The sequence below is a fragment of the Myotis daubentonii genome, chromosome 18 (assembly GCF_963259705.1).
Source record: "Myotis daubentonii chromosome 18, mMyoDau2.1, whole genome shotgun sequence".
Classification (NCBI taxonomy): domain Eukaryota; kingdom Metazoa; phylum Chordata; class Mammalia; order Chiroptera; family Vespertilionidae; genus Myotis; species Myotis daubentonii.
This window is the reverse complement of record NC_081857.1, coordinates 9645767-9673756: the sequence shown is the minus strand read 5'-3', so window position 1 is coordinate 9673756 and position 27990 is coordinate 9645767. Positions and strand designations below refer to the sequence as shown.

Genomic DNA, 27990 nt, shown 5'->3' with positions numbered 1-27990 from the left:
GCTGGGTCCCGTCCCCGCGTCCAGTAGCAGAGGGAAATCCGGAAACGGCAAGTCCACAGCAGCCTGGAACCTCCGAACTCTTAAAAAGAAGATCAGAAAACTGAATGTGCAGCCTCGTATCAACACCCACCCGCCTCTCATCCGGATTGTGTGTAAGAGGGAGTCGTGGTTCTCTGGCCTGTGTGGTAAGATCTTGTTTCTTCTAAAACATTAGCCATGCGAACTCACACTACGATAAAGACCTGTTTCTGGGGTTATATAAAAGGATCAATTGCCCTTGATAATAGATAACACACTTATTCCATTTAAAATGTTTTATTTTAGAAAAGGCAGTCTTAAATTTGTTTCAATCTTGTTTTCTATAGTCACAAATTAATCTTGGTCATCGTAGATATAGCCACGGATTCTTCTTTCTAACTCTGTATAAAAAGGATGTTTTCTTGAAAAAAGCCACAAGAAAAATACAGCTGTTTTCTTTTTGCCCCGGTTAGTCATTCCCTACCGTTAGATTTGTTTCAATCTTGTTTTCTATAGTCACAAATTAATCTTGGTCATCGTAGATATAGCCACGGATTCTTCTTTCTAACTCTGTATAAAAAGGATGTTTTCTTGAAAAAAGCCACAAGAAAAATACAGCTGTTTTCTTTTTGCCCCGGTTAGTCATTCCCTACCGTTAGGTTACACATTTAAGTTTGGCTGGCATGGAATACTTTTAAGTGTTTACAGACATAGTTAAAACTATACCCCTAGCCCACCAGCTTCCAAAAGAATTTGGATCTGTTTGACTTACCATAAACGTATAACAAACATATGAACAATTTCTAAGCTGCTTATGAGGAGGTTTTATAAGCAGTTTCTGTCAGGCATATGAATAATTACATTCACCAAATTTTTTCAGAATTCCTTTGAGGTAGGGTAATTCCTTCTAGAAACGTCACTGTACAGATGAAAACAGCGAAGCCAGAAGAGCCTCCGTGGCGTCCCTGCCCAGGGCCCCAGCGAGGAGCGGAGGCCAGCGCCGTGGGGGTCTCCGCAGGCGGATGTGAGCGCCACTCCACGCTGCTGGCTGCGCACAGCCAGCCTACAGGCCCAGGCGCACCTTTTCACGTCGGAGATGCGAACCGCGTTCCTGGACAGGTTACTGAGAACCAGGATCCACTTACTTTTTATACGTGTACACGTGTATACAGACAGAAAGAGCAGGTGAACTAAACACAGTCACTGTGACAGCCACCTCACGACCTACAGTCTCAGGGCTCACCCCTTTCCAGGTTGCCGAGTGTGTAGAGCTATGGGACTTGCTCTGGGCGGCAGGCACGGCTTTCAGGATACTGCGCAGCTTGAATGGCTCAGAAGTCCCATTTTTGTCCAAGAACTTGACATTGGTACACAGGCATACCTCATGTAATTGTGATTTGCTTTATTGTGTTGCCTTTTTTTTTTTTTTTTTTTAACAAATTGAAGGCGAGAGCCTCCACCAGCAAAAAGATTGCAACTCACTTTACTGTGACACTCGCTTTATTACGAAGGTCTGGAACTGAACCCTCCATATCCCTGAGGTATGCCTGTAAAGAGTTGTTTTCTCTATAGAAGTAAAGTTTAAATTAGATGTTTTTGAGAAATTCTTAGAGCCGTTTCTACACCTTTTATAAGCTAGTCAGTGTCAGTAAAGAAAAACAGAACATCCATCTCATTCTCTCGGGCAACTTCTGGACCAGTTCGCACTGATTACTAGCCCTGGTGCGCTGGCAGATGTTTAACACCTGCACCTCCAGGGGAGAAAAGCCAGGCTTTGTAGCTTTTGCCGATTTCTGTGGTGTAAATACTCCCACTCTGGCTGACCTCGAGTCAGCAACACCTTATCACTGAAAGTGGTAGTATTTCTACAATACAGACACGACAGTCATCAATTCCTCCAAGAGCACAGACATAGCAAAATCAGGAAGTGATGAGTTATTAAGTAGGCATTACCTTTGTCTTTAATGTAATTTAATTGTAAGTTTCTATCATTTAAATTTTAATAACGGCCGCATTTAACAAACGGCTCTCAAAATGAAATTTTAACGATCAGCCTTTTTTTTTTTTCTTATACACTGGTAGGAGCTAGCCCAGCATACCGCTGAATTAGTGTCCCGAAGAAAGCAAGATTCAACGTTTCCTTTTGCTGTTTTAGATCATGGATGAGCTACTGATACCAGCAGCAGGAATTTGAGGGACTCTGGACTATGAATAAGGAAAACGCACATAAATCGTGTGAGCATGCCGTGGAGTTACGGGGTTTGTTCTGATTAACTTAAAGTAGATCTACATAGAACAATGATCATCAAGCTTTATGATTTCAACCTGTATTTTCAAAATCATCTGAGAGTGATCTTCAAACCTGGGGTGTGGTCCATGCAGGAGGCGGCCAGTAGAGTGAAGTGTGAGTCTCCTCCTCCTCCCCAGCAGCATCCTGGGCAGCTCTGACCAAGTCCCCCCAGGAGGAGGGAAGCCGCTGGACTAGCTGAGTAAAATCCTAATGATTTGCCCGGGGAGGACCCAGGTACCAGAACGCGATTTCATTCCTTCTATGCCAGTATTTAGTGGAGAAGGCCGGGACCGATGGCCTCCGCTTTCGGCCAGCTTTCTTCCACGCTTTGGTCTCCACTGGTGCTCGAGAGGCCGATGTATTCGCCTGCCTCTTTCCCCCACTTCTACCTCTGGTAGCATTCGGAGCCTTCCGTCCCGCATGGTCTGTCCTGGGGAGGAGCTGCAACAACAACAATAAAAACCAGGCAGCACGTCTCAGCTGCAGCCAGCGCTGGTTCTGAGAGCTTCCCCGCCTTGCTTCTCTGCCGCCCATGGCTCCTTAGAGAGCCAGGTGACAGGTTAGACCTACTGGTTCTGGCAATGTTGGTGGAGGCAGTTTGTTGAGACTAGTGTCTGGGGCTTAGGGAATATGTATTTCTTTTTGTCTCCCTTGATTAGGGAATTTGTTCAATGTCACTCATTTGACATTCAGCAAACACTTCTTGAACGTGTGGCCTAAAGGGAGGCTCTGTGCTGAGTGCTGGACTAGACGGCTGTTGGTACCGGCCACCTCACGGCACGACTGTGGTTAGGGCTGATTGGGGGACCCCCCCCCATTGCTCTTCTGGGCTTCTGCACTGATTGCTCAAAGTGGGCATGTGTCCACTGCCGAGAGAGGACTGTGGCTGCCTGTCCCTCCAGACTTTGCTTTTCACGGGGAGGACGAGGGCTCTGCCTGGGCACCTTCCCTTAGGGCAGTGGTTCTCAACCTTCTGGCCCTTTAATTAAATACAGTTCCTCATGTTGTGACCCAACCATAAAATTATTTTCGTGGCTACTTCATCACTGTTAATGTTACTACTGTGATGAATCGTCATGTAAATATCTGATATGCAGGATGGTCTTAGGCGACCCCTGTGAAAGGGTCGTTCGACCACCAAAGGGGTTGCGACCCACAGGTTGAGAACCGCTGCCTTAGGGCCTGGCCACATGCACGGCTGAAGCAGTTGTGGGGACGATGCGAGCTCTGGGCGGAAAGGCCGGGGAGGGCACAGGCAATGAAAATAGCTGTGGGACTCCCCCAGCCTGGGTTCTGCAGCAGGGAGACGGAGGTGTGCCTCTGTCCTGGAGGAGCTTTTCTTTGCCACTTGGCCCGAGGACTTCTTTTTGACAAAAAGACCTGGACTCGAGTCAAAATCCTAAACTGCAGAGAGAGGGCCAATTGGGCTGCTGGGCTGAGTTCCAGCCAAGGAGGCAGGCTCTGCCGCTCAGGGCCCCGCGCAGGCCGGGAGAGTCCTGGCCCGCGGGACGCAGGAAGCCAAGTTCACGTCCGTGCCCCTCTCCTAGTAGAGAAACCATGAGCCAGCCCCTCGTGGCTCGCAGCGCAGACAATCGCCTGGCAAAGCAGGAAGAGGGGAGAGGAAGCTGTGGAAAAGTAAACATTTCCTTGCATTTTTCTTGGACCAGAACAGCCCTGGTGGCGTGCTGAGGTCCAGAGCATCTCCCACGTCCTCCCCCGCTCCGCTTTCCTCCCCGGGTGCAGAAACGGCTCCTCTCCCTACCTGATGAGAGTCCAGGGTGCATCCTGTGGAAAAACAGGAGCAAGATGTAGAAGGTGAAAGCCAAGCAGGCAAAGATCACGCCGCAGACCAGGAAGCTGTAGCTGCCCCGAGCCTGGAATACCTGCCAGAGGGGAAACAGACGGGGGCCGTGAAACCTCACACGAAGCTGTGTGGGCGGAAGCGGCTGCTCGCCCGGCGGGTTTTCTAGCCAAGCCGAGGACGGTCACACCGCCGGACAGGAACGTGGGCAGCAGGAACGTGTTGGCCTCGTTTCAAGGTCGTGTTTCTGGAGGCGACAGAAATCCTGGTCCACGGCAGTCCCTTTCAGCTCTCTGCCTGGAACCTTCCGAAAAACGTCCCTGTCTTCCTTAAAACTCCAGTCACACTAGGTGTTCCCTCCCCACGAGGCCTGGCCAGAGCTTTGCAGAGACACAGACACACACACACACGTCAAAGCTGCATATGGAACGCCCATGGACCCACCACCAACTTCAGCAATCAGCACCAGTTTCCTCCGTAGCCTCCCCGAGACCACACTGAAGCCCATCCAAGCCCCCTCGTCTGCCCCCTCGTCTGCACGCAGAGGGCCCTGTACGATGCGGCTCTTCCCTGCCCAGCAGGGGAGCAGTGAGGAGGGACTTTGGAGACGGAAAGACCTGGGTTGGAAGTCATCCCGACAGACACTAGAAGTGTGAGACTGAGGCGAGCTGCTTAGTTGATCTGGGCTACAGTATCCTCCGCTGCAGAAAGGGGGTGACTGTCTACACTCCAGTCTTCGGTAAAAAGCAGACTGACTTCCCCTGGTGAACACATGCCCGGTGGGTGTGGGACAAGAACTGAGAGCCGGCCCAGGGCCAGGGCAGGGTCCGGGCAGGAAAGCCGGGCCCTTTGTAGGTGGCCAGAGGCTCCGAGAGGCAGGCTGAGGGAGTGGCCGGTTGAGAAGCGATGGACAAAGAGCTCTGCAGCGCAATCCATCCCAGGCTGGGGAGCTAAACATTCCCACGGGGCCCCCTGGCCCTGCTCCCAGACATGACCTGTGTTTGCCTTGGCCTCTCGCATCCCTTCCCAGCTCCAGGTTCCCCATCGGGAGGCTCAGCTTCCAGGGCTGGCTCCACAGTGGAGGCAGGTAACACCGAGTGGGCCCGCTTGCCTTCCCACCTGCTTGAAGGAGCCCACCCCAAGTGCTCCTTCCCCCTCCCCCGACTTACCCAGCCAACCAGCATCTGGAGGGACATCTCGCCAAGTCCTGCCCCTGTCACCAGCACCGTGGTCGCACAGCCTACCCAAAAGAGAAGGGTTCGGTTTAGTGAGAACAAGTTAGGAGACAGGCAGCCGGCGTGTTCCGGGTTATTCTGGGCGGTGTCCGGGAAGCAGCATGGCTGCCTAGGAGGACTTCTTGCCATTCCTAAGGCTTCTCAGACTTTAGCTCTTTTTTTTTTTTTTTTTTAATGTTATTGATCTCAGAGAGGAAGGGAGAGGGAGAAACATCAATGATGAGAGAGAATCATTGATCGATTGCCTCCTGCACGGCCCCTACTGGGGATCAAGCTCACAACCCAGGCATGTGCCCTTGACCAGAATCGAACCTGGAACCCTTCAGTCCGCAGGCTGATGCTCTATCCACTGAGCCAAACCAGCTAGGGCCAGACTTGAGCTCTTCACCGGGCTTTGAGGATGCTCAGGTCCTGCCGTCATTACGACCTTTCCTGTTCTGAGACCTTCAAGGTTCACCCTTGTCTCCTTGGTGAATTCCAAGGTGCTTAGCCTGGCATTCAGGGCCCTTCCCAACGTGCCCGCCCCCACCTTTCCCGACAGACCTCCTGACCCCAGACCGCCTCCACTCTGGGCAGGACGGTGTCCTGACGCCCTGGCACTGCCCCAACCAGCGCCCTGCTCACCAGCCTGGCACCGACTTTGAGAGCCCCACGCCCCGCCCTGTCCCCTGCAGCTCTGTGACCTGAGGCAAGTTCTCTCCCTTTTCTGGGCCTCGGTTTCCTTCTGTGAAATGGGCGTCACAGGGCTGGTGCGTGGGTCACGCTGGTGCGAGGCATGGAGTGCTTAGCACAGCCCTGGACACGCAAACCCCTGAAGCCAGGCCAGCTCCCTGCTGAAACCCTCCCGCACTGCCTCAGGATCAAGTCTGAACGCCCGGCCGGGGTTGCCAGGGCCCTTTCTAGCCTGTGCCTGTTGAGCGCGCAGACTCAGCTCACACTCCCTGCTGGCAGGCTGCCCTGCAGCCAGGAGAACCGGCAGCCCCGCACCTGCGCACCCACACTCACCCCCTGGTCCCACACGTGCATTCCCTCCTCCTCCTCCTCCTCAGCTTCCAGTCCTGCTTGGATTTCCTTCTGTTCTCTCATCCCATCCCTCAACCTGGGTTTGCTGCTCCTCTGTGAGCCCTCAGCCCCCTCATCCGTCTCATGTTCCGCCTCCTCCACCCCCCACCCCCCCAGTCTGTCTGCTGGGCAGCCTCACCCACCGGGGTTAAGCCCCTGAGAGAGGACGGGCCTTGGCTGTTAGTGCAGTGGATACATCACTGCTTATCATCACACAGTGGCCCACGGACGGACGGACGGTAGACACAGTGTTTTTTGAATCGAGCAGATCATTTCCTCCCTGTCTCTGCACCTCTGCTCTCACACTGGCCACTGCCCCGGATGCCTTTCCTTTTTCCTTCCGCCTTCCCGAATTCCGGGCCAGCTCACGTCCCATCTCTTCCATGAAGCTACCTCGAGATCTAACACTGGTCACTCGCTTCTCTGAATCCCAGTGGCACCCACTGTCTGTTCCACTCATTCAAAAACCTTCCAGTACCTTCTGAGCATCAAGTACTGTGATAAACACTGATGAGTAATTAGCGTTAACATATATACATATATATTTAGTACCTGGGAGCCAGTTAAGCGGCTGAGTCAAGAGCTTTACATTTCCTCTAACGCGCAAAACAATCCTCACAGGGAAGTACTGGTATCCCCACTTTTCAGATGAGAAAACTGAGGCTCGGAGAGGGGAAAGAAATGGAATCACACCAGGCCACAAAGCCAGAGAGAGGCAGGCCGGACGGATACTCGGGTCTGCTGATGACCTCACAGCCCTCGCCCCGGCCCTTGGCCCTTGCTGGTGCCCACGGGGAGTGTGTTGTCAAGGAGAAGATGCAGATAACTAGGTACAAAAGCCTTAAGGGGATCAAACATGAGAAACAGGGACAGAGGAGGGGGTACCTTTTCAGTGGGGATCAGGGAAGCTTCCGGGAGGGACGGCGCCGAAGGCTTTCCATGCTGAGGATTCATGTGCCGGCAGGGAGCCAGCCAGAATGCCAGCGCTGAGGGGGAGCAGGGTGGGAGGAGGCCGGGGAAAGGAGAGAGCCCCACGCCCCATGGGAAGACAGGAAGGCCAGGGCCAGCGGTGGAGGCAGCCCCCTGTGGCAGTGCCGGGGACAGCTGCGTGAGTGAGTGGCCCCCGCCCTGGCTCCCCGTTAGAATCGCCCGGCAGCTCCCGACCCACGACATCAGACTTGGTGGTGGAGCACAAGCCCAGGCGCTGGGTTTTGTAACGAGCGCTCCAGGTGATTCTCATGGGGAGCCAGCACTGAACCCCTGATGGGGGCAACGGTGAGGGCAAGGAGGCAAGCCAAGACCTGCCAAGGCAGCGAAGGAGGTGATCAGACACCGGGGAAAGCTGGGTGCTGTTAGAGTCCTAGCAGGTAAGTGATGGAGCCCGAGCGAAGGCAGGGTGGGGGAAATGACGAGAAGATGGGTCTGAGTGAGCATTTGCAGGCAGAACCCCCCACTATCACTTGCGGTTACTCCTGTTAAACGCTAACGGTTGTTGGTCACTTAAAACTGGGATATAGTGTGACTTACATCACCGTTATCTCCCGACTTCATCTACTCGCCTGAGGTTTGGGGGTTAGCCTTAGATTTCAAGGACGCAGGTCTCCTGTCTCATTGCTATGGGACGGAGCTGGATGCAGCTCTAATTGCTCTGACCCCCCCCCCACACACACACACACACCTCCCCAATAACCAATTTGCCCCCTTTCTCCTCTAAAGAAACCACCCATCTTTAATGCTGGTTTTCTGACACTCTAGGCCTAAAGCAGTGGTTTTCAACCTTGGCTACACATTAGAATCACCTGGGAATCATTTTAAAATCCTGATTTCTGGGCCCCATCCTCCGGAAATTCTGTTTCTTTGTTACTAATGTTGTGGCCCCGCCCCATCACAAAGAAACAGAATTTCCGGAGGGTGAGGCCCAGAAATCAGGATTTTAAAAAGATTCCCAGGGGATTCTAATGTGCAGCCAAGGTTGAAAACCACTGATCTAGGGCATCTCCAGGTACTTTTAAAGCAGCGGTCGCCAACCTTTTGGACCTCGCAGACCACCAGTTGGCAACCGCTGTTCTAAAGGTAACGTTAACTGTTCGAAACACAACTATCTTCAATGAACTCGTTTTACAAAAGATTTTTGCCACCTGCATTGGAGAGGCTGCAGAAAGAGTAGGAAACTCGTGAAGAGAATTTGAGGTTTCTGACATCAAAGCAGCAGCGTCACAACCCACAGCAGCTGTGGGCGCTGGCTCCAAGCCTCTGTGTGTGGGGCCCCTATGACCGCCGGGGTGTAAAACCCCCTCCTAGGCTGTGACTTCGGCGCTACTTGGAACGGCCACGCCTGTCACACAGCACCCAGCCGTGGGTCAGCGGAGATCACTCCGGGAGAAGGAAGTGGGCGAGAGGAACGTCCTGCTGCTCTGAGGCCTGAAATCACACACTGAGGCATCCTGTTGAAGTGGGAGCCACCTGGATCAGAACCTGTTCCCTCCGGCCAGGAGCCTCGCAGGACCTGGATCAGAACCTGTTCCCTCCGGCCAGGAGCCTCGCAGGAGGCGGGGAGTGGCGCCGGCCAGAGGGAGCGGCCGCCCTGCGCCCGCCCTGCGCGGCGCACACTCACCCCTGTACTGCAGGATGTCCTCGGTGTGGGCCAGCATGCTGGGGAAGGTGCTGCTGAGGAACAGGCCCAGGCAGGCGGTGCCCGCGAACAGGAAGATGACGTTGTAGGAGAAAGCGAGAAGCACCAGGTGTGTCACCACCGCGCCGACCTGTCAGGGCGGTGACGGAGGTGGTTAGAAACTGGGAAACGCTTGGTGTCCGTCAGAGAGAAAAACCCGCAGGAGCCGGTCTCCTGACCTGGACACTCAGGCGTGAGGAACAGCGCTGTGACCAGTGTGCCACCCTGTGGAAGAGGTGGGGACTGCACCTTCCGCAGTCCTGGCTGCCAACCCAGCCCAGGGAATGTCAGGCCCGGGAAGGTGCGCCCCCCCGCCCCCCCTCCCCCCCAGCCATCGCCAACAACTGGCCCACCACACACGCTCAACAAGTGCTTGGTGAGGGGTCCTGACTGCCCCCAAGGCCCTGCCTGTAAGCACAGAGAACTCCATCCAAGTCATTAGCTCCGTGCCTGCTGCTAGAGGCAGGGGTCCTCCACTCCACCACGAAGAGGAACCGCTTCTTCCTTAAAGGCCGGGAGCTCACGGAGGAAGTCCTGGTCGCAGGAGAGTGGTGGTGGCTGCAGGGTCCCCCAGCGTCCAGGAATCCCGACAGGACTCCCAGAGGGCCAGCAGCTGTGGCAGGCCAGCGTGGCTCCCCCCAGATTCAGCTCGGACTCCACCGGCAGATGGTAGCCCCTGCGATGTGCCAGGGGACCAGCAATCTTCCTAGTTCAGTCAGGGCACTGCCCCATGGGAATGTTTTTGGTATAACAACCCTTTAAAATTTCTTTTAAAAACGTGTTTGTCGCCCTGGCTGGTTTGGCTCAGTGGATAGAGCGCGGGCCTGTGGACTGAAGGGTCCCAGGTTCCATTCTGGTCAAGGGCACATGCCTGGGTTGCAAGCTCGATCCCCAGTGTGGGCCATGCAGGAGGCAGCCGATCAATGATTCTCTCTTCATTGATGTTTCTATCTCTCTCCCCTCCCTTCCTCTCTGAAATCAATAAAAATATATTTTTTAAAAAAATTAAAAATGTGTTTGTCAATATTGACTAATTTCTATACAAAGTGCATCCGGGCCCAGCTGGTGTGGCTCAGTGGTTGAGCATCAGCCCAGGCACCAGGGGGTCACCGGCTGGGTTCTGGGTCAGGCTGGAGGGATGGGTGTGAGTCCAGGCACAGAGGTATTTGTGGAGCTGGATGATGGGAAATTTCTTTCTGGAAGGTCATAAACCAGGACAAGGCAAATCCAAAACCTTTCTTGGGACTCATCGTGTTTGGTCTGTGTAGCCCCAACAGTGTTTCCCAACCCTCTCTCTGCTAGAAACTCAACCCAGGGAAGGACTTTCTGACAGCAGATGGGGCTACGTGGGCAGGGAGTGAGTTCCCAGTCCCTGGGGGTTTGAACAGACCGTGTGCCCCTCCTCTGCACAGGGGTGTTATGGAGGTTAGTCCAGCCCTTCCAGGAGGTTCGGTGGAGACCTTTCTGGAATCTGGAATCTGGACCCTTGGTCATAGGTGGTGCCAGAGATACATTTCAGGGTGAAAGCTAAGACCCATCACTCAAGTCCCGACCTCCCGCCTCCTGGGCAGACCAGTTCCTGGAAGGCAGCCCACATGCCAGCCTGGCTGCTTGAAAACCACCTGGGAGAGTTTCAAATGCAAATGCCAGGTTCCAGCCCAGAGAAGGCCCGGGGTCCCCTGGCTTCCACTGGCCACAAGGCTCTGCCAGCTGGGCACCAAGGTGGACACGGAGGACCAACACCAGAACCTGCTTCCCTTGCAGGCAGGTTGTCAGCTGGGACCTACCCACACACAACAGTACAGATGGGGGAGGGCAGAGGGCGCAAGGGTAGGCTCCACCTCCTGGATCTGCAGTCTCCTTCACCAGCATCTCCCCCTCCCTCTACCCGACATCGCACCCCTTGGCAGAGGTCAGTTCTGAGCAAAGGCCTGGGGCGGTGGTAGGGCTAGGAGCGAATGCTTCTCCTGAGGCTCCAGGAAGTGAGAGGAGGCCACTCACCACATTGATGAAAACCATGGTGGCCGGCCTCACGCGGGAGGAGACGGGGATGGAGACGAGCTGACCCAGGGTGATGAAGCCCCAGAAGAGGCTGGGGAGGTAGCCAGCCGTCCTGTGTCCCATCGACATGGGCTTCTCCACGGCATAGCTGTACACGAAGGTGGAATACGCGCCCTGTGGAGACGGGCCCGCTGAGCACACCCGCGGCGCGGCCGGGCCAGACCCCTGGGAGAGGAAGCCCTGGCCGGCAGGTGTGGGAGGACCCTCCTGCTCCACGAAGGGTGGGCGTGGGGCCAAGATCACACCGGGCACACAGGCCGGGGCCGAGGACAGACCCCGGGCGCCACGGCTCCCGACTGCACCTGCGCTGGCCTCTGGGTCCCGGGAGGTGCGGGAGCTCCGTGGCCCCTCACCAGATCCGGGTCCCACTACGTGTCTTATTTGTCCTGATTCCACAGAAAGCTTTTTGTTGAAGGACGTTTGCTGAAGAGTGTGTACCAGCATCTCATTTTACAGGTGAGAGGGTGGAGGAGCGACTTGCCCGAGGTCACCCTGGGAGTTGGAAGTCAACCAGCACCGGCCGACACGAGCACCTCCCGCCAGGTCGCCGAGGGTGCGGGCTTTCTCTCTGGAGAGCCCCTCACGTGGCCATCAGTGAGTCGGCCATTCACACCGTCCTAATCTAACCCTTAGAGAGTTCTAGAAGAAGGCATTACGCAGTGTGACAGAGGTCACCAGCAGACCGAACCGCTGGGCCCCGATATCTGTGGCTGGTTTGTGCGACCTGGCAAAGGAGCCCAGGTGCGGGATGTGTTCCAGGGAGCAGAGTGCCCCCGAGTTCACCTGGCATGACCTCTGCTTGGCGGAACAGGGCTCTGCCCCTTTAAAAAACTCGGGGTGGGCCAAAACCGGTTTGGCTCAGTGGATAGAGCGTCGGCCTATGGACTGAAGGGTCCCAGGTTCGATTCCGGTCAAGGGCATGTACCTAGGTTGCGGGCACATCCCCAGTAGGAGATGTGCAGGAGGCAGCTGGTCGATGTTTCTCTCTCATCGATGTTTCTGACTCTCTATCTCTCTCCCTTCTTCTCTGTAAAAGATCAATAAAATATAAAAAAAAAAAAAAAAAAAACTCGGGGTGGGCCCTGGCCTGTTTGGCTCAGTGGATAGAGCATCGGCCTGCGGACTTAAGGGTCCCAGGTTCGATGCCGGTCAAGGGCATGTACCTTGGTTATGGGCACATCCCCAGTAGGGAGTGTGCAAGAGGCAGCTGATCGATGTTTCTAACTCTCTATCTCTCTCCCTTCCTCTCTGTAAAAAATCAATAAAATATATATTTAAAAACAAAAAAACTCAGGGTGGCCTGCACTTAGTGACAAACCCATAGGCCCCTCTCTCCAGAGTTAACGAACATGTAAACCACTGGCTGGGACAGAAGACCGCAGTACCAAGGGGCTGTGAGTGATTCTGGAAACAGTCACCCCTGGACTTTTAGTTTGAAGTTTGGGGTTGACTGAACCACAGGTGAGGGCTCTAGGAAACCTTGATGCCTCTCTCCTTCTCTTGCCACCCCCAGACTGGAGTCTCGGCGGAGGGTCCCCAGGAAGGGGCGCCCCGGGGGCAGGCTCACCGTCATCCCGTCGGTCATGAACAGGACCAGGGCAGCTGTGACGTGGATGGCGAAGAAGGAGTAAGGGGCTCCCCTGAAGTTCCTCCTCCGGCAGCAGCTGAACAGGTCCTCGTGCGCTGGATGAGACGAGAAGAGCAGGGCTGAGCCTCGCTCCCGCCCGTGCCTCCGCGTGCCCAGGGGAAGCGGCTGGCGGCATGGAGGACCACCTACGGCCTCCTACCTTCTCTAGCTTCAACCAACCATCTGCTAGAATCAGCCCCTGGCCACCTCACAGGCCTGGTGGAAGCAAGGCTCAGAGAGGTCAAGTAACTTGCCCAAGGTCACACAGCAAGGTTGGAGCCGGAAGCCTGCCTCCCTGGTTCCCTTGGCCAGGCTGCTCCATCTCCTGCCTCATGAGACCACTGGCGCCAAGGTTCTTTTCCAACCTCTATCGCCTGTGGCCTACGGTCACCCTCTGGGGGAGGGGTTACCGGAGGAGCCTCGGTGTGGGGCTGTGACATGAAGGTCCGTGAGGGCCCCCACCTGGGTGTGACGGAACCTTTGGGGGCAGCGAGGAAGCGGCTTCCTTCTCGGGAGGCTGGGTCTCCAGGGCGAGCTCATCCGCAGACAGGAGCAGCGGCCTCCGCTGCGGGCAGCAGGTCAGCAGCCGCTCTTTGGACAGCAGATACAGCACAGCCATGGGCACCGGGAGCTGCGGGTGGGCAGAGGGTCAGGAGGGCCCCGTTCCCGCCAGGCTCCCCCCTTCCCACGCCGGGCCCACTGCGTTCGCCCGCACGGTCGTGGGGCGCAGGTCTGCGCGGTCCTGGGAGAAGACAGCTCCTTTCCAAGGCCGCCCACCTAAGAGGCGCCCCCAGCGAACGCAGCCTCGCCCCTGCGCAGGCTTGGTGGAATTGCTGCCCAACCGGACTGCCTCTGTTTCCCTGAAGAGGCAGGTACGTGCCACCCGCAAAGCACAGACTCGCACCGGGCCTCTGCTGGCAGGAGAGGTGCCAGAGCGAAACGCGTTTCCAAAGAAGCTCTGCTTTGGCTCATCTCGGCTCTATGAACCCTGCTGGGGGGATTGTCATCCCCATTTTCCAGATGGGGCCAGTGAGGCTCAGAGTTATCACTTAGTCAGAACCCGTTAGAACTGGAAGAGACCGGAGCGGTGAGCTAGAGGCCCAGCGAGCATTAGCGCGGGTCACACAGCTGACTTCAGGCAGAGCAGGGCTGGCACCCGGGCACCCTGCCTCTGCCCAGTGCCCTCGCCACCTCGGGAGTTGTGTGGGTGATGTTAAACCCCAGGAGGCAGAGGCTGTCCTTGGGGGCTTGGTGTCTGAATGGGAGAGACTCGGACTCCTTTTGATTTAAAAATGCCTGCTACGAGCAACACACCCAAGCCCAGTGTTACGGGAGCCGCTTAGGCGTCACGAACTCCCAGAGCAGGGAGGAGGGTCTCCTGTCTGAGGAGTCCGGAGAAGCCTCTGCCACCTCCCTTGGGTGCCCTGCATGAGTCCAACCACCTGCTGCCAGGAGGGCCTCATCCAGTCCGGCCTCTGCCCTTGCTGCCGCCTCCCACCCAGTTCCTCCTCTTAGGAAAGAGGAGGCTCGGGAGCTAAGTGCGCCTGGGCAGCTGTGAGGGAGCCTCCCCAGCCTGCAGCCAGGCTGGCTCGCTCCAGCATTTCCCAAGCCACCTGCACGCCAGCCTGTGCTGGCACGCCCTGTGGGCACCTTGGGAGCCTCCCTCCACCCTCAAAAATAAGTCCAAGGTCAGACTCTGCCTGGAGAGTGAGAGCCACCGATTGGGCCCGAATGGAGGGAGACAGTTCCCGCCCTGAGGAGGCCGGGTCTGGGTGACGAAGCTCTCCCTCCGGTCCTATGGGGGAACAGGAAACCCACGCAAGGCCGCTGGTGCAGAAGGCCAATGCCGAGTGAGGGCCAAGGCACACGGCTGCGAAGGGGCCACTCAGGCGGGGCTTCCAGGGAGGCGGGTGGTGGGGAGACGGCACACCTGGCATTGCCACAGGCACACACTCCATCTCCAGAAGAAGCCACCTTGAAAGTCAGAGAGTGCCAGGTGGGCTGTGTGTGTGTGTGCATGTGTATAAGTGTGTGTATAAGTGTGTGTATGTGTGCACACCCACCGTCACCCACATGCTCGCTTGCATGGCTCATTCTCTTCTGTGTGGGCTGTTTACCTTCAGACACAAAGCGATGGAAAAAATACGGAAACCCTGCAGCCAACAAAGCGCCCCCAGCCTGCACCTTGGGGGGCAGGAGAAAGCGCCCCCAGCCTGCACCTTGGGGGGCAGGAGGAAGCGCCCCCAGCCTGCACCTTGGGGGGCAGGAGGAAGCGCCCCCAGCCTGCACCTTGGGGGGCAGGAGGAAGCGCCCCCAGCCTGCACCTTGGGGGGCAGGAGGAAGCGCCCCCAGCCTGCACCTTGGGGGGCAGGAGGAAGCGCCCCCAGCCTGCACCTTGGGGGGCAGGAGGAAGCGCCCCCAGCCTGCACCTTGGGGGGCAGGAGGAAGCGCCCCCAGCCTGCACCTTGGGGGGCAGGAGGAAGTGCCCCCAGCCTGCACCTTGGGGGGCAGGAGGAAGCCTGGGGCTTTTGTGGACCCTCCAGCCTCCTGGCCCCAGAGTCCCAGCTGACATGGCGCTGACACTGCTCCTCCCTGTGCAGGGTCTCCTTGGACATCGCGGCCCAACACGGCCTGTTCCCAAGCAATGATGGGCCGGCAGGAAAGGCAGGGGGTGGAGTGAGAGGGGAAGAGGGGGAGATTCTGTTCTGGGGACAGAAAGTTACGAAGGAGAAGCAAGGACAATGAGCAGTGGCCGCAGGCAGGAGGTTTGTGCTAGGAGTCGGGCTTCCAGCCCGGCCTGGCCTCTTGCTGGCCCCCATCAGGGCATTGAGCTGTGATGGTGTGACACCGAGGCTCAGGGGGACTGGCCAGGTGGTCTCAAGAGCCCCTTTCAGTGCTACCTGCACAGCAGCTCTCAGTCCCCGCAGCAGCCGGGCAGCTGCCGGTCTTGCCTGAACCCAGCCGGCCCGCCTCTGGGGGTGACAAGTCTGCTCAGCGCAGGAGAAGCTCTAAGTCAGAGTGACCAGCCGCACGGTGACTCCATCCCAGTCAGCAGGCCAGGGGCCACCGGAACACTCCGCACTCCCAGCCCCTGCTGGGCCCAAGCCAGGGGGCCAGGGCCGCTCCTGACAGTCCCTCCCAAGCAGGGCCAGAGGTTGGGGTGGGGGAGTCCCCCCACCTCTCCTTCTGCCCCAGCCCAGGCTACCATGGGGGAACCCGGCGTGGGTCACAGAGCAGCCGAGGAGGTGTCCAGCCAGAGACCAGAGTCTGTGCTGATGGGGAGGGTGTGAGCTGGGGGCTCAGGGGGCCTCAGTGCCTGACCCAGTCACAGTGAGGTAGTCAGTCTCCGTTCAGGAGCCCGGAGAAGGGCCCGGCCTGGCCCGCAGCCTCGGGCCCAGGGTCACCTTTACCTGACGACTTGAAGGCGGGCCCCGATTTCACTGGGCCAACCCTGTGCCCTGCTCTATCTCCCCGGAGAACTGCAGTCACAGGGTGCCACCCCGAAGGACCTGGAGGTGAGCTTCCGCAGCCCTCCTTGTGCTCAGATAAATCCTGGGGGTCAGCTCTCCCACCCGCTTGCTTTCCCGAGGGCACACTCAGCCTCAACCCGTTTCCCAGAATCAGAAACATCTTCAGCAGGAGCCGGGATGGACTGGTACTCGTGGCTGTGACTGACCCCTCCCTCCCCCGTCCCCTCACCCCGCCCATCCCAGTGGCACTCACGTTGATCAGGGCCATGATCCAGAAGGCGTAGGACACGCGGGTTCCTGCTCCGTCTGGCGGGGACAGCCCGGGGAGCGTCTGGTTGGCCCAAGGCCAGGCCCCTGCATGGTGCTGGCCCAGGACCCTGGAGGCGTGGAAGAGGCGACTGCCGGAGGTGATGTTGACCGTGCTATTGGCCGGCAAGCAGCTGTTCTCCGATAGGAAGGGGTCGGCGATCAGGGGGCTCAGCAGAGCCCCAAAGCCCACAAAGAAATGGAGAACCTGGGGAAGGAGGAGAGGGAGCGTGGGGGGTGATGGCTCAGGCTTCATACCCCACCCGCGTCTGTGTCCCATCTGGGAGCCCCTGCCTGGCCCAGGTGGGAACGAGGGAGTGGGAGGCAGGAGAGGGAGTGAGCTCCCAGCCACCCGCGTGTCCTGGGACGATGATGACAGTGGCTGCTCTCCCTCCTTCCCCAAATCTTAACCCCCAGGGCGGACTGTTCCCATGTTAGCACCCACCAAAGGGAGGAGGGCTAGCGAAGGGAAGGGCTGGGCTGGAGTCCCGGTAACTGGAGGATGAGGAAACAGGAAGAAATGCAGAGAGGGGGGAGGAGACAGGAGGAAAACAGCCCGCCTGTCACGCCACTTCCCAGTGACAACCAACTCTCTGCTTAGTGCCCAGACTCCTGTGAGCGCCCTGCAGGCAGGGCCAGTGCTACGCCCAGAGACATGGCCCCGCCAGTCACACCGGACTGTGCCCCTGGAGCTGTTCCTGCATCAGCACCCTGAGCCCGGGCAGAGGGGCTGGGAGAGACGGACAGAGGGACAGGCCCCTCCCCGCCCCCAGCTCGTGCCCATGTGGGCTCACCTGGAGGAAGATGGCCGAGTCCTTCTGGTAGATCCTCACCAGCTGCATGTTGGCCACGGTGTCAATGCAGCCCATGGCCAGGCCCGCCAGCGCCATGACGGAGGCCAGCACCTTCACGTTGCGGCAGAAGGGGATGACGGCGAACACCAGGGAGATGGTCAGAGAGGAGGTGAAGAGGGCCCACAGCGACTGGGCCAGGCTGCGGTCAGGGAGGGGCGCGGTCAGTGGAGGGGCCCGGAGCCCGCGGGGCCGGCCCCCCATGCGCTGGCAGAAGGGGAAGGACGCTGGGAAGAGGCTCTGTCACTTACTGGCTCTGGGCCGTGGGCAAGATGTTTAAGGAGCCCAAGTCTCAGAGAACAGCCCCCTCAGGGGCCGTGTTGTGAGGACTCCGGAGAGCATGTGCGGGGATACGTGGGCCTTAACAGAGTGTAGCTGCTATTATTTTGCTTACAACAAGTTTGTATTGTTTACCTGTAAGTGACTAGAGGGGAGTCTGGTTTGAGGATTTCAAGGGAACTGGGCCACATGCATGAAGCACAGTTCCCTGAGCCCAAGGCCCACAGCGAGGTGTCGGGGTGACTTGGTAACCCCCTCGATGGGCAGAGCTGTTGGGCCCTGTATCTGGCCAGTATCTGGATGGGGGGCTCTGTGGGCACCCCCATTGAGAGGCATCCCCCAGAGGAGCCCACCACAGGTGGGTGGAGGGCCTGTCCCCCGAGAGGGAATGAATGGGGCGCCTAAGGCTCTGTCCAGGTCCTTTCCGTACACCCTGCCTGATAGCACTCTCAGAGGCAGGAAGGGAGCCTGGTATTTCCTGGGACCAGCCTGCCAGGCCAATGTGGGAGGAAGGAGACTGGGCAGCAAGAGGTTCTGGAAGGAAGAAGTTGTGCAGAAACTTCTGACTTAGGAAGAGTTGGGGAGCCCCAGCCAGCCTCTGTGGCTGCTGAGCGTGGGACGGACAGGGCACATGGCGAGATGTGTCTGAATCGGCGGCACCGTGAAGAAAAGCGAAACGCGCCCCTCCTCACCCCGACCCTGCCCTCCACGGAGGGTCCGGCCTCTGCGCCCTGGCGCTCAGCTCTCATCTTTGATTAATCCGTTATCAGAGGGCTCGGCTGACCGTAGCAGTCTGTTATTTTCTCTTTCTTGTTTCCAGGCTGATCTGCCCAACAGATTACTGACCATGACCCCTGCCTGTTCCCACTCCGAGCTGTGTGAGGGGCGTGGGAAAGCTCGCTCACCCTGGCCACTGTGAGGAAAACAGGGACACCCCGCCCCCGCCCCCCCGCCCCGCCAGCCCTGCTCTGTGGGCCCCCAGCGCTGGCAGCCTGGGCGCTCACGGAGCTTCTGCTTCCGGCTCCCCGGTGGCTGCGGCTCCCCACCTCTGACGCCAACACAGGTGGTGCCCACGCCTCCTCGGGGCACTAAAAACGCAGGACTTTCGTACCAGCTCTCCCTCCCCCTCTCTCCCCTACACAGATGTTTAAGGAGCCCAGATGTTGCACCCTCCTGGCTGGCCCGACTTCAGGGACCCCAAGAGGGCCCCTCCCTCCTTCAAACGCCCCCTGCGCTGACCCAGGACACAGCGGCGACAGCCCCACCACTCACTCACCACTCGGGGGAAGCACAGGTGCCCGGGCACAGGAGCGCTCCGGAAGAGCTGGCACGTGGCACCTGCCCCAGACCCCTGAGTGAGCCTCAGTACTCAGTCCTGGGGCAGGTCGAGGGGCAGGCTGGGAAGGAGCTGGGGCGCAGGAGTTTACACAACAAAGACCAACACTTCAGGGTCCAAGGCACCTGCACATGACCATGCTGGGAGGTAGACTTTGCAATTGTTGACCCAAAGTAAACTGAGGCTGAGAAAGTAGCTGACAGAGCCTGGACTTAACCCCAGGTCTTCCATGCCATGCTCCATGCCCTTGGAGGAGGGCACATGTGCATGTGTGTGTGCATGCATGTATGTGTGTGTTCATGTGTGTGTGCACATGTGTGTGCGCATGTGTGTGTGCATGTGTGTGTGTGTGTAAGGCTGGAAGGCTGGTGTTGGGCCACAGTCCCAGCCAGGTGGAGGGGGTGGCCAGCAGGGAGCATGAGGGAGCCTGCAGCTACAGTTGCTGGAACATGAGCCCCAGGGTCCCTCTGCTGGTGTGATGGGAGCTCCAGAGGCACTGCTGGCCTCATGGCCCGCCTCTCCCACCGCCCAGGCATCTGTGGGACCCCGTGCCCGGCACTGTGCTCGGCCCGGAGAAGGTGCTGGATGCGGCTGGTGAAACGGGAGGCGGGGGGAAGGCCTGTCTCGTCCCAGCGCACAGGACAGCGCGGAGAAAGCACGGAGACTAGGAGGCTGATGTGGGCCTGAGGGGGGCGGCAGAGAGATGCCAGGAAGGTGCTGAGTAGGACAGCAGGGGCTCAGGAAAGGGGCTGGGGAAGGGCTGGTGGCCAGCGGGCTGCCCTGTCCAGGCCTCTCCTCTCTCCCATCTGGACCCTCTCACCCTGTCATTCTTGAGAAGGACACTTGATGCCCACAGGAAGGAGGGAGGCAGAGAGGCCGGGCAGAAAGGAGAGGGGGGGAGCCTGCCCGGAAGTGCCCTCCCTGCCTCTCCTGCCCCTTCTGGGCAGTGGTGGGAGCTGCCACCCACCGGCTGAGGCTGAGGCGGGCTGAGCCCCCGTGGGCCTGGGTTCCTGGGCGTGAGGGGATGGAGACTGCTCCCAGTGAACGGGGGCACTGCGTGCAGATCCCGGGCTGCCGTCCTCCCCGCTGGTCGGCAGGGCCATTCCCAGACCAGCCTGAACCAATTCCTTCAGAACAGAGCGGGACCCCTGGGGCTCATGTTCTGGGCCAGAGCTGTGCACCACTGCTTCCTGAGACCAGGCTCTGCACAATCTCCCTCGTGCTCCCTGCTGGCCACCCCCTCCAGCCACGAAAAAGGAGTCTCAGAGCCAGAAGGAAATATACGAACTGGCTTGGCCACCTAATAGTTTGGTCAGCGGCCCCTCCCAGGACTATGGATAAACGGAAAATTATAAAATAAAAATGTCAAAACAGCTCTGGCAGTGCGGATGCGGCGGGATTTAGACTAGCAATTGGAAGACTGGTCTGGCCCACCTTTGCCAGTCCCAGGGGGTGGCCTGGGGCGGGCCACGTACAGGCAGCCCCTGCGCCTCAGTTTCCTCCGTATCACATGGGGATGGTAGGCGCTGCCTCACGAAGCTGCTGGGCAGTCAGTGCTGTTCCAGCCCGTCCTCCTGGCTCACTCACCGGGATCTTCCCCGGCCCCCCCGCCACCCCCCGCCCTGCTGCCCCCTCCCTGCGGACTCCTCCAGAGAGCACTGCCAGGCCCAGAGAAGCATGCCCCACAGGAGGGGCACAGGCTGGTGCTGTGCCTGCTGCAGCACCCTCTGGGTGACTCGGAGGCTGGTCCAGGGACAGCTAGAGTGACAAGGGCCTCGGCGGCCTCCCCTCATATTACAGATCAGGAACCGGGCCCGGACACGGAAGGAGGGCAGAGTAACGCCGAGCCAGGATCCAGTTTCTTAACTCCCAATCCTGGCCAAGGCCAGCACAGTGTCGTCGGTCTGCCCTCCCCCGGTCCTGGGTTCAGAGGGTAAGTCAGGCCGGTTATGGGAAGAGCCCCAGGCCCAGGAACAGCGTGGACAGTCCAGGGAGCCGGTCCTTAGGGAGCCAGGGAAATGCCCAGGTTACTCATTACCAGCTCCCCATGGAAGGTTAAAGAGAACGGGAGGGAGGGCAAGGAGCCAGGTCCTCCCCCCCCGCCCCGCCTGGGGGTGCCAACCCTGCCAGTTTGCTGGGTGACCTTGAGCATATTGCTGACCCTGTCGGCCAGGTGCTCTGCCTTACCCAGAGGGCACACGTGACCCATCACCTTGACGTGGCTTTGTGTGGTCAAGGGGCTGCTTGGCATCAAAACAAGGAGGACTGAAGCAGCAAGGTGTCCGCAGCCTGTCCTGCCTTCCACTCCCCAGGGTTGGGGGAATGACTGCCCCTTGTCACCACAGACTGAGCAACCCCGGTTCCAATGAGTGACCCCAGGAGGGGCACTGACATCCTCCTCACATTTTGCCTCGGGGATCCCCTACCCTGGATGATCTCCGGCCTTGAAGACCAGGGCAGAGGGGCGGGATGCAGAACCGAGGAGGGTCAGAGGCATCCTCAGCACCCATCCACCCCGAAAAGACGGGCAGCCCCCGCGACAAGAGTGGGGGCCTGGGACAAGGGCTCCCCCTGGGAGCTAGGGCAGGCTGGAGACTGCAGCTCCAGCCAGGGTGATGGCTGAGGAAGGGGCCGGGGGAGAAGAGGCCCCCCGCTAGCTGGGTCAGCCCAGCACGGACACCCCAGCTTGTTCAGGGCTCTGTGTGATGGCTGAGGGTACCTGGGGGAAACCCCAACCTGAGGCCGGGCTACACTCTGTGCCCGATGATGTGCCCCGGCCCAGTGGGCACTGGGCTCCCACGGGTGTTCTTACACACTGGCTGGACCTGAAGTTCTGTTGGCCTAGAACGCCTCTCCCCCAGCACGTGACTATCTCATTCAGGTGTCAGCGCCAACGTCACCTCCTCAGAGAGGCCTTCCCTGACCACCCCTGTTACTCTCCCCCAGTTCTGCTCCTCTCCATCCTTACTCTGTTTATTTCCTTCGTTCCACTGGAATGACCCTCCAGAACGCAGGCTCAGGAGAGCAGGGACCTTGTCTGTCGTGCTCACCCCCCAAAACGGGGTGTGGCTCAAGAGGTCTTTGTTGAATGAGGGATGAGTCTGAAGATTGTTTTTACATTTAAAACTGATCTATACTTTACATACCATCCCACTCAGCTATTCAACGTGTACAGTTCACTGGCTGTTAATATGTTCAGAGCTGTAAGCCCACGACCACAATCTAAGTTTCGAGGGTTTCCATCGGCCCCAAAGGAAAGCCGTGCCCATGTGCAGGCACTCCCCTCCCTCTCCACAGCCCGGCCCCGCCCTGGGTGAGGAATCTACTTTTTGGAGCGATGGATTGTCCTGCTCTGCATTTTCGTGGAAATGAAATCATACAGTATGTCCTGTGCCTGGCTTCGTGCACTCAGCACAGTGTTTCAAGGTTCCTCCACGCTGAAGCGCATGCCAGCACTTCATTCTTGTTATGGCTGAGTAGTAGGCTGTGTAGATGGACCCAACAAGAAACCAGGAGACAGGGCCCCCCCTGGGAGCTAGGGCAGGCTGGCAATGACGGAGGAAGGGGCCGGGGGAGAAGAGGCCCCCCTCTAGCTGGCCTCTTTTGTGGATGGACATTTGGTTTGTTTCCACTTTTTGGCGATGCTGACTAATGCTGCTCTGAATACGCACATGCTCTGAGTAGACAGGTTTTGGGGGGGGGGGCGTGTATGTTTCCAGTTCTTTTCTTTGAGGCGCACACCTAGGAGTGGACCTGCTGGGTCACGGCAACTCCGTGGTGAGATGGACTTTTAAAGCGAGAAGCACACCTGGCTGACGCTGGTAGGGTTGCAGCATGTTGCAAGGCGAACAAGCTGCTGGCGAGAGAGGCGCAGGCTCTCTCGATGGGAGACCAACCGAGGGCCCAGACTAGAGGAAGGAACCGGCTCTTGTCCTGTGTCCCCGCAGGGGCCAGCTTCGTGGGGAAGCAGGTCTGAGAGTATCCTGGGGAATCTTGCAAAGAAGACTGGGTCTTGTGCAAGGGGCAGGAGGGAGTTGGAGCTGGGTCATGGGCAGGGCAGGACTTGCAGGAATGTGAGAGAAAAAGAAAGGTAGAGAAGGAGATAGTGAATAGGGCAAAGGGGGGAAGGACTCAGTGAGGCTTCAGTTAGCAGGGTGTATCCAGGGGAGAGGCCAAGGTGAGGCTGGGAGGAGACGGGGAAGCTCGGAAAGCCACTCACCTACCTGATGCCTTTCAGATAAAGGGGTCCCCTAAACTGCCCAGGGTAGTTAGACAGGTCCCCAGGAAACCAGGAAAGGAACTCTCAACTGTTGTCTAAATACCCCTCCTCTTTCCTGTCTGACAAAGCACATACCTGCACACCCTGCCTACCAGGTGGCCGTGCGTTTTATATGAACTATTTCCTGCTCTTCTGGCCCTAATGTGCACCCTTCTCCCTCTTGGCCTGCATGTGGTGGCCTCCTTCAACATCTCTCTCTGCTAGAAGAGAAATAGAGATAGATAGATGATAGATAGATAGATAGATAGATAGATAGATAGATAGATAGATAGATAACAAACAGCGTGCACACTGGTTCCTCCCCTGCACCCATTCTAACACCCAAGGCTTTCCACACCCCAGTCCCTCCCATGCATGTCCCTACGGAGGCATCTGGAAACTATTCAGCCCTGGCCCTGGGTCTGGGGCAAACAGCAGGCAGAACTGAGCAGGAATCCTAGAGAAAGAAGCTGCCAGGACTCTCCTCTCCAAGGCTCTGCGCTCGCCCCACTCCTCTGCAACAGCTGGCCCTCGGCAAGGTTCAGCCAATCCCCCACTGACAAGCAGGAGCCTGTGCAGAAGCCAGTAATCACTTAAGCTGAAAAGCACTTGCAGGGTGTTAGCACTTTAACTGAGAGGTGGGGAGGCCCCGAGGAATCAAGCTTTAGAGGCTGGTTTCAGGGCTGGTGGAGGTTGTGTTTGCTGAGGGGGGCTGGGGAGGATGGGGAGTCATGATGAGCTACCCAGCCCTGGCGAGGTGGTGACTGCCATTTACATACAGGCCAGCCTGTGATATCCCTCCATTTCCACCGTTTGCTCTGAGCCAAAGGAGAGGGCTCTTTGCAACATTTTGTCTTGGGGATGGAAGGACTAAGGTTCAGAATTTAAACCCGAAACACTGCCAGGACCTGCTCCCCCTCCCCCATTCCCTCCCATCCCACCCGCCGGCCCTGCCCTACCCCCACCCCTCTGGTTATAGCAGGAAGCCCCAGAGGCCCACAGTTTCCTTCCCGGGGGAGTCAGCCATGCCTGTGCCCAGGAGTACAGGGTATACCTTGTACCCTGCAGAGTTGAAAATGACCTACTCATAGAGCAAGAGGCATTCTAAGGTCTCTGGTTCTAGAGACAAACGCCTGGGTCCACACCCAGACGAGGCCTCTTACAGCTGTGGGGCCCGGGGCAGGTCTCTTAACCTCTTGTGCCTCAGCTTCCTTCTGCAAAACATGGAAATAATAGTACTTCTCTTCGGGGTTGTTGTGAAGATTACATGAGCTGATACAAGCGAGGTACTAGGGGCAGTGCCTGGCACTGGGTAAGTCCTCAGTAAAGTTAGGGATTATTGTTGCCATGATCACTTTTCTTTTCTACGAGTAGGTTTCCTGCTGCAAGACCCTTTCCACTGCCTGTTCAGAGCCCCCTGTTGAGTAAGGAACCTGAGGGAGGTGCAGAGCCAGCAAGGAAGAGATGGCTCACCGGGGCGTGTATCTGCCCCTCTCACAAAGACCGGCAAACAACCCGCCATTTAGAGTGATACTCATTCCCCTTTTGGTTCAGTGCACGGAAAGGTTGCAAGTAAGGGAGTGTTTGCAAATCAAAATACTTAGCAAAGGAGAACAAAGCCAGAAAAACATCTTGCTAGGTCTCTAATTAAACTCTAGGGCAGCCAGTGGTCGGCAAACTCATTAGTCAACAGAGCCAAATATCAACAGTACAACGATTGAAATTTCTTTTGAGAGCCAAATTTTTTAAACTTAAACTATATAGGTAGGTACATTGTTATTAACTTAATTAGGGTACTCCAAAGGCTTAGGAAGAGCCACACTCAAGGGGCCAAAGAGCCGCATGTGGCTCTCGAGCCGCAGTTTGCCAACCACTTAGGCAGATCACCTCACACCTGTCAGAAGAGCTATCATCAATAAACCAACAAACAAGTGTTGCCAAGGACGTGGAGAAAAGGGAACCCTCGTGCATGATTGGTGGGATTGCAAATTGGTGCCGCCAGGATGAAAAACAGCATGGAGGTTCCTCAAAAAATTAAAAATAGAACTTCCCCATGACCAGCAATGCCACTCCTGGAAGAAATCTAAAACGCTAATTTGAAAAGATAGGTGCGCCTCTACATGGACCGCAGCAGTATTCACAACAGCCAAGAAATGGAAACAAGCCAAGTGCCCACCAATAGACAAGTGGATGAAATAGCGGTGGTACATATATACAATGGAACATCAGTCGGCCACAAACAATGAATGAAATCTTGCCTTTTGTGACAACATGGATGGACCGAGAGGGTGTGTTGCTAGGTAAAATAAGTCAGACAGAAAAAGACAAATACCAGGTGATTTCACTTATATGTGAAATCTAAAAAAAAACCCACAAGCAAACGAAACAGAAATAAACTCACAGAGACAGAGAACAAACTGATGGTTGCCACATGGGAAGGAGGCTGAGGAGGATGGGTGAAAAGGGTGAAAGGACTAAGAAGTCCAAATTTGCAGTTATAAAAATGGGCCCAGGCTGTAAAATACAGCCTAGGGAATATAGTCAAGAATATTTTAACGACTGTGTATGGTGCCAGATGGGTACGAGACCTATCAGGGTGGTCAGTTGACAAGGTATATAAATGCCTAACCACTATGTTGTACACCTCACACGAATATAATATTGGATGTCCAATGTAATTTTAAAAATAAATTAAAAAACACCCCTAGGCAGAATCGGAATGGATCTTATGCTTTTAAAGACTTTCTGAATCTCATATACACCCAATCCTGTCCAAAACCCACAGAAACATTAGTATACACAAGGAGAGGTGCTTATTAAGAGGAGAATTCTTCCGTTTACAAGAGAATTTCATAGTGGGGATAATTGCTCCCTAACTGATCCTGTTTTGTCACTTGAGTGGCTTAAAGTACGACACCTGTGCCCCTCTCCATCGGCTCTGGAAGTGAGGTGGACAGGAAAACCTACCCTCATGGATACCTCTGGGAATGAGCCCAAAGGGGTAGCCCTTGGCCCAGAGCGGCCCCCCCAGAGCTTTCTCTGGGAGACCCCTCCTGTGGTTTTGCTCCCAGGCTGTGGGCCTGCTCCAGCCCATGCAACCCAGGAAACCGCCGGCCCCTCGCGGAGACTAGAAAAATCTCCCAGCAGCTTCTGGCTTGCAAGTCATCCACCCCCAGCTTTGGCTCTGCTCTCCCAGGTGCACCGGGAGCGTGATTCTGCTATCTCCCCACAGGGCGCCCTGGAGGCGGCCCGTCCAATTCCAGCAGGAGATGGACGCTCTGCTATGAAATCCAAAAAGAAGTCTCTGGGGCCACGCCAGGCACTCCAGGGCCAGCCCTGGGCAGAGGCCAGGAAGGAGAGGGAGTGGAAGGGACCTGGCACAGGGACAGGGTCACCTTACGCCGCTCTAGGTAAGACACCTGCGCCTGCCCTACAGGCCCTGGAGGGAGGTCCCGCAGGTGAAAGGGCTCTGCCTCCAGGTGCCCTCCTCCTCCATGCAGGCCCCCGGCCCCTCAGGAGCAGGAACACACGGGACCCTGGAGCCTGTGGCAGCCGGTCTGAGCTGATGGTGGGCGGGAGCGCGCCCCAGGGGTTTGGTGAGCCTCAGCCCCGCTCTGGCCCCTCGCCGCCGGAGGGGACACTCCCATTCTCCTTCCACCTCACTTCCAACCCCCTGACAAACCTCGGGCCCGCGCGGGAGGGCCCTCCCTGCAAACTCCATCACCCCTCTCCCCCCGGGGTGTGGGTGGGGGCAGCGGGGAGAGCTGGGTGCACCCCTCCGGGGGTGAGTGGAGGCCGATAAACAATCCAGTCTCGGGGGAGAGTTTTCCGGGAGAGCTGGCGGGGGGTGGGAGGCGCGGGGGGCACGCAGCGGGCAGGGTGGGAGGGGTGGTCGCAGCGCCAGGCGGTGGGCAGGGCCGGGCCGGGCCGGGTCGCACTCACGTCCGCTTGAAGACGCCCCCGAGGACGCTGCCCAGCAGGAGGCAGAGCTGCTGTGAGAAGAAGACCCAGGAGATCTGGGCGAGCGAGCTGTGCGTCTGGCAGCGCAGGTCCAGCAGCGTGGGCCCCAGGAAGGCGATGCACAGGCCGAAGCTGAAGAAGACGCTCCAGTAGGTGAGCGTGGGCAGCAGGTGGCGGCGCAGCAGCCCCGACAAGCGGCCGTCGCAGCCCATGGCCCCGGCTGGCGGCTGCGGCGCGGAGCGCGGTGCCGAGTGCCGCCCGCGGAGGGCCGGCCGGCCGGGAGGCTAGCGCCGGGGAGGGGCCGGGAGGGCCGGCCGGGAGGGCCCCGCCCCTGGGCCGGGGGTGGGGGGGCGGGGGCGGGTCTGCGGCCGCGGGCTCCGTGTCCGGTGCAGCCTCCCGAGCCTTCCCGCACCCGCAGTCTCCCTCCCCCGCGTCGGGGACCAACCAGGAGCCGCTCTCCACCCCGCCCTCCTCCCACCCGCTCCGCAGCCCCCAGGGCTGGAGGGGCCCGAGCGCCCATTTGAGAGCCGGGCACACCGAGGCCCGAGGGGTCCTGTGCTGCCGAGCGGCTGGGAGAGCGCGCCCCGCATCCACCAGGGCCTGGGCTTCGGCGGTGGAGCAGCCCCCAGCCTCCAGCCTCCCTCCTAGAGGCCTCACCGACGGGATTCAGAGTCCGCCAGCGCCCCCCATCTTCTGAGCAGGAGGCACAGGCTCCTACCTATGTTTTTTTCTTGGGCGGGTATTCACGGTTGTCAGTGGAACCCT

General features: G+C 57.9%; 1 protein-coding gene across 1 annotated transcript; it reads right to left on the bottom strand.

The window, feature by feature from the left end:
- Positions 1 to 510: 510 nt before the first annotated feature.
- MFSD4A (major facilitator superfamily domain containing 4A) lies at positions 511 to 27523 on the bottom strand. Its single transcript, XM_059673583.1, has 10 exons — positions 27208 to 27523; positions 17336 to 17534; positions 16489 to 16749; positions 13228 to 13396; positions 12706 to 12821; positions 11079 to 11252; positions 9021 to 9168; positions 5279 to 5349; positions 4071 to 4191; positions 511 to 2749 (listed from the first exon to the last, which is right to left on the bottom strand). Exons 1-10 carry the CDS (start codon positions 27435 to 27437, stop codon positions 2694 to 2696), a joined length of 1545 nt encoding a protein of 514 aa, XP_059529566.1. The 5' UTR covers positions 27438 to 27523; the 3' UTR covers positions 511 to 2693.
- Positions 27524 to 27990: the final 467 nt, after the last annotated feature.

Bases quoted from the DNA above. Each gene is read 5' to 3' on its own strand.
- MFSD4A (XM_059673583.1), bottom strand. From the start codon at position 27,437: ATGGGCTGCGACGGCCGCTTGTCGGGGCTGCTGCGCCGCCACCTGCTG. The intron at 4,192-5,278 runs GTAAGTCGGGGG...CCCCTCTGGCAG, and splicing joins TCCAGATGCTGGTTGGCTGG to GTATTCCAGGCTCGGGGCAG. The intron at 2,750-4,070 runs GTAGGGAGAGGA...TTGTTGTTGCAG, and splicing joins GCACCCTGGACTCTCATCAG to CTCCTCCCCAGGACAGACCA.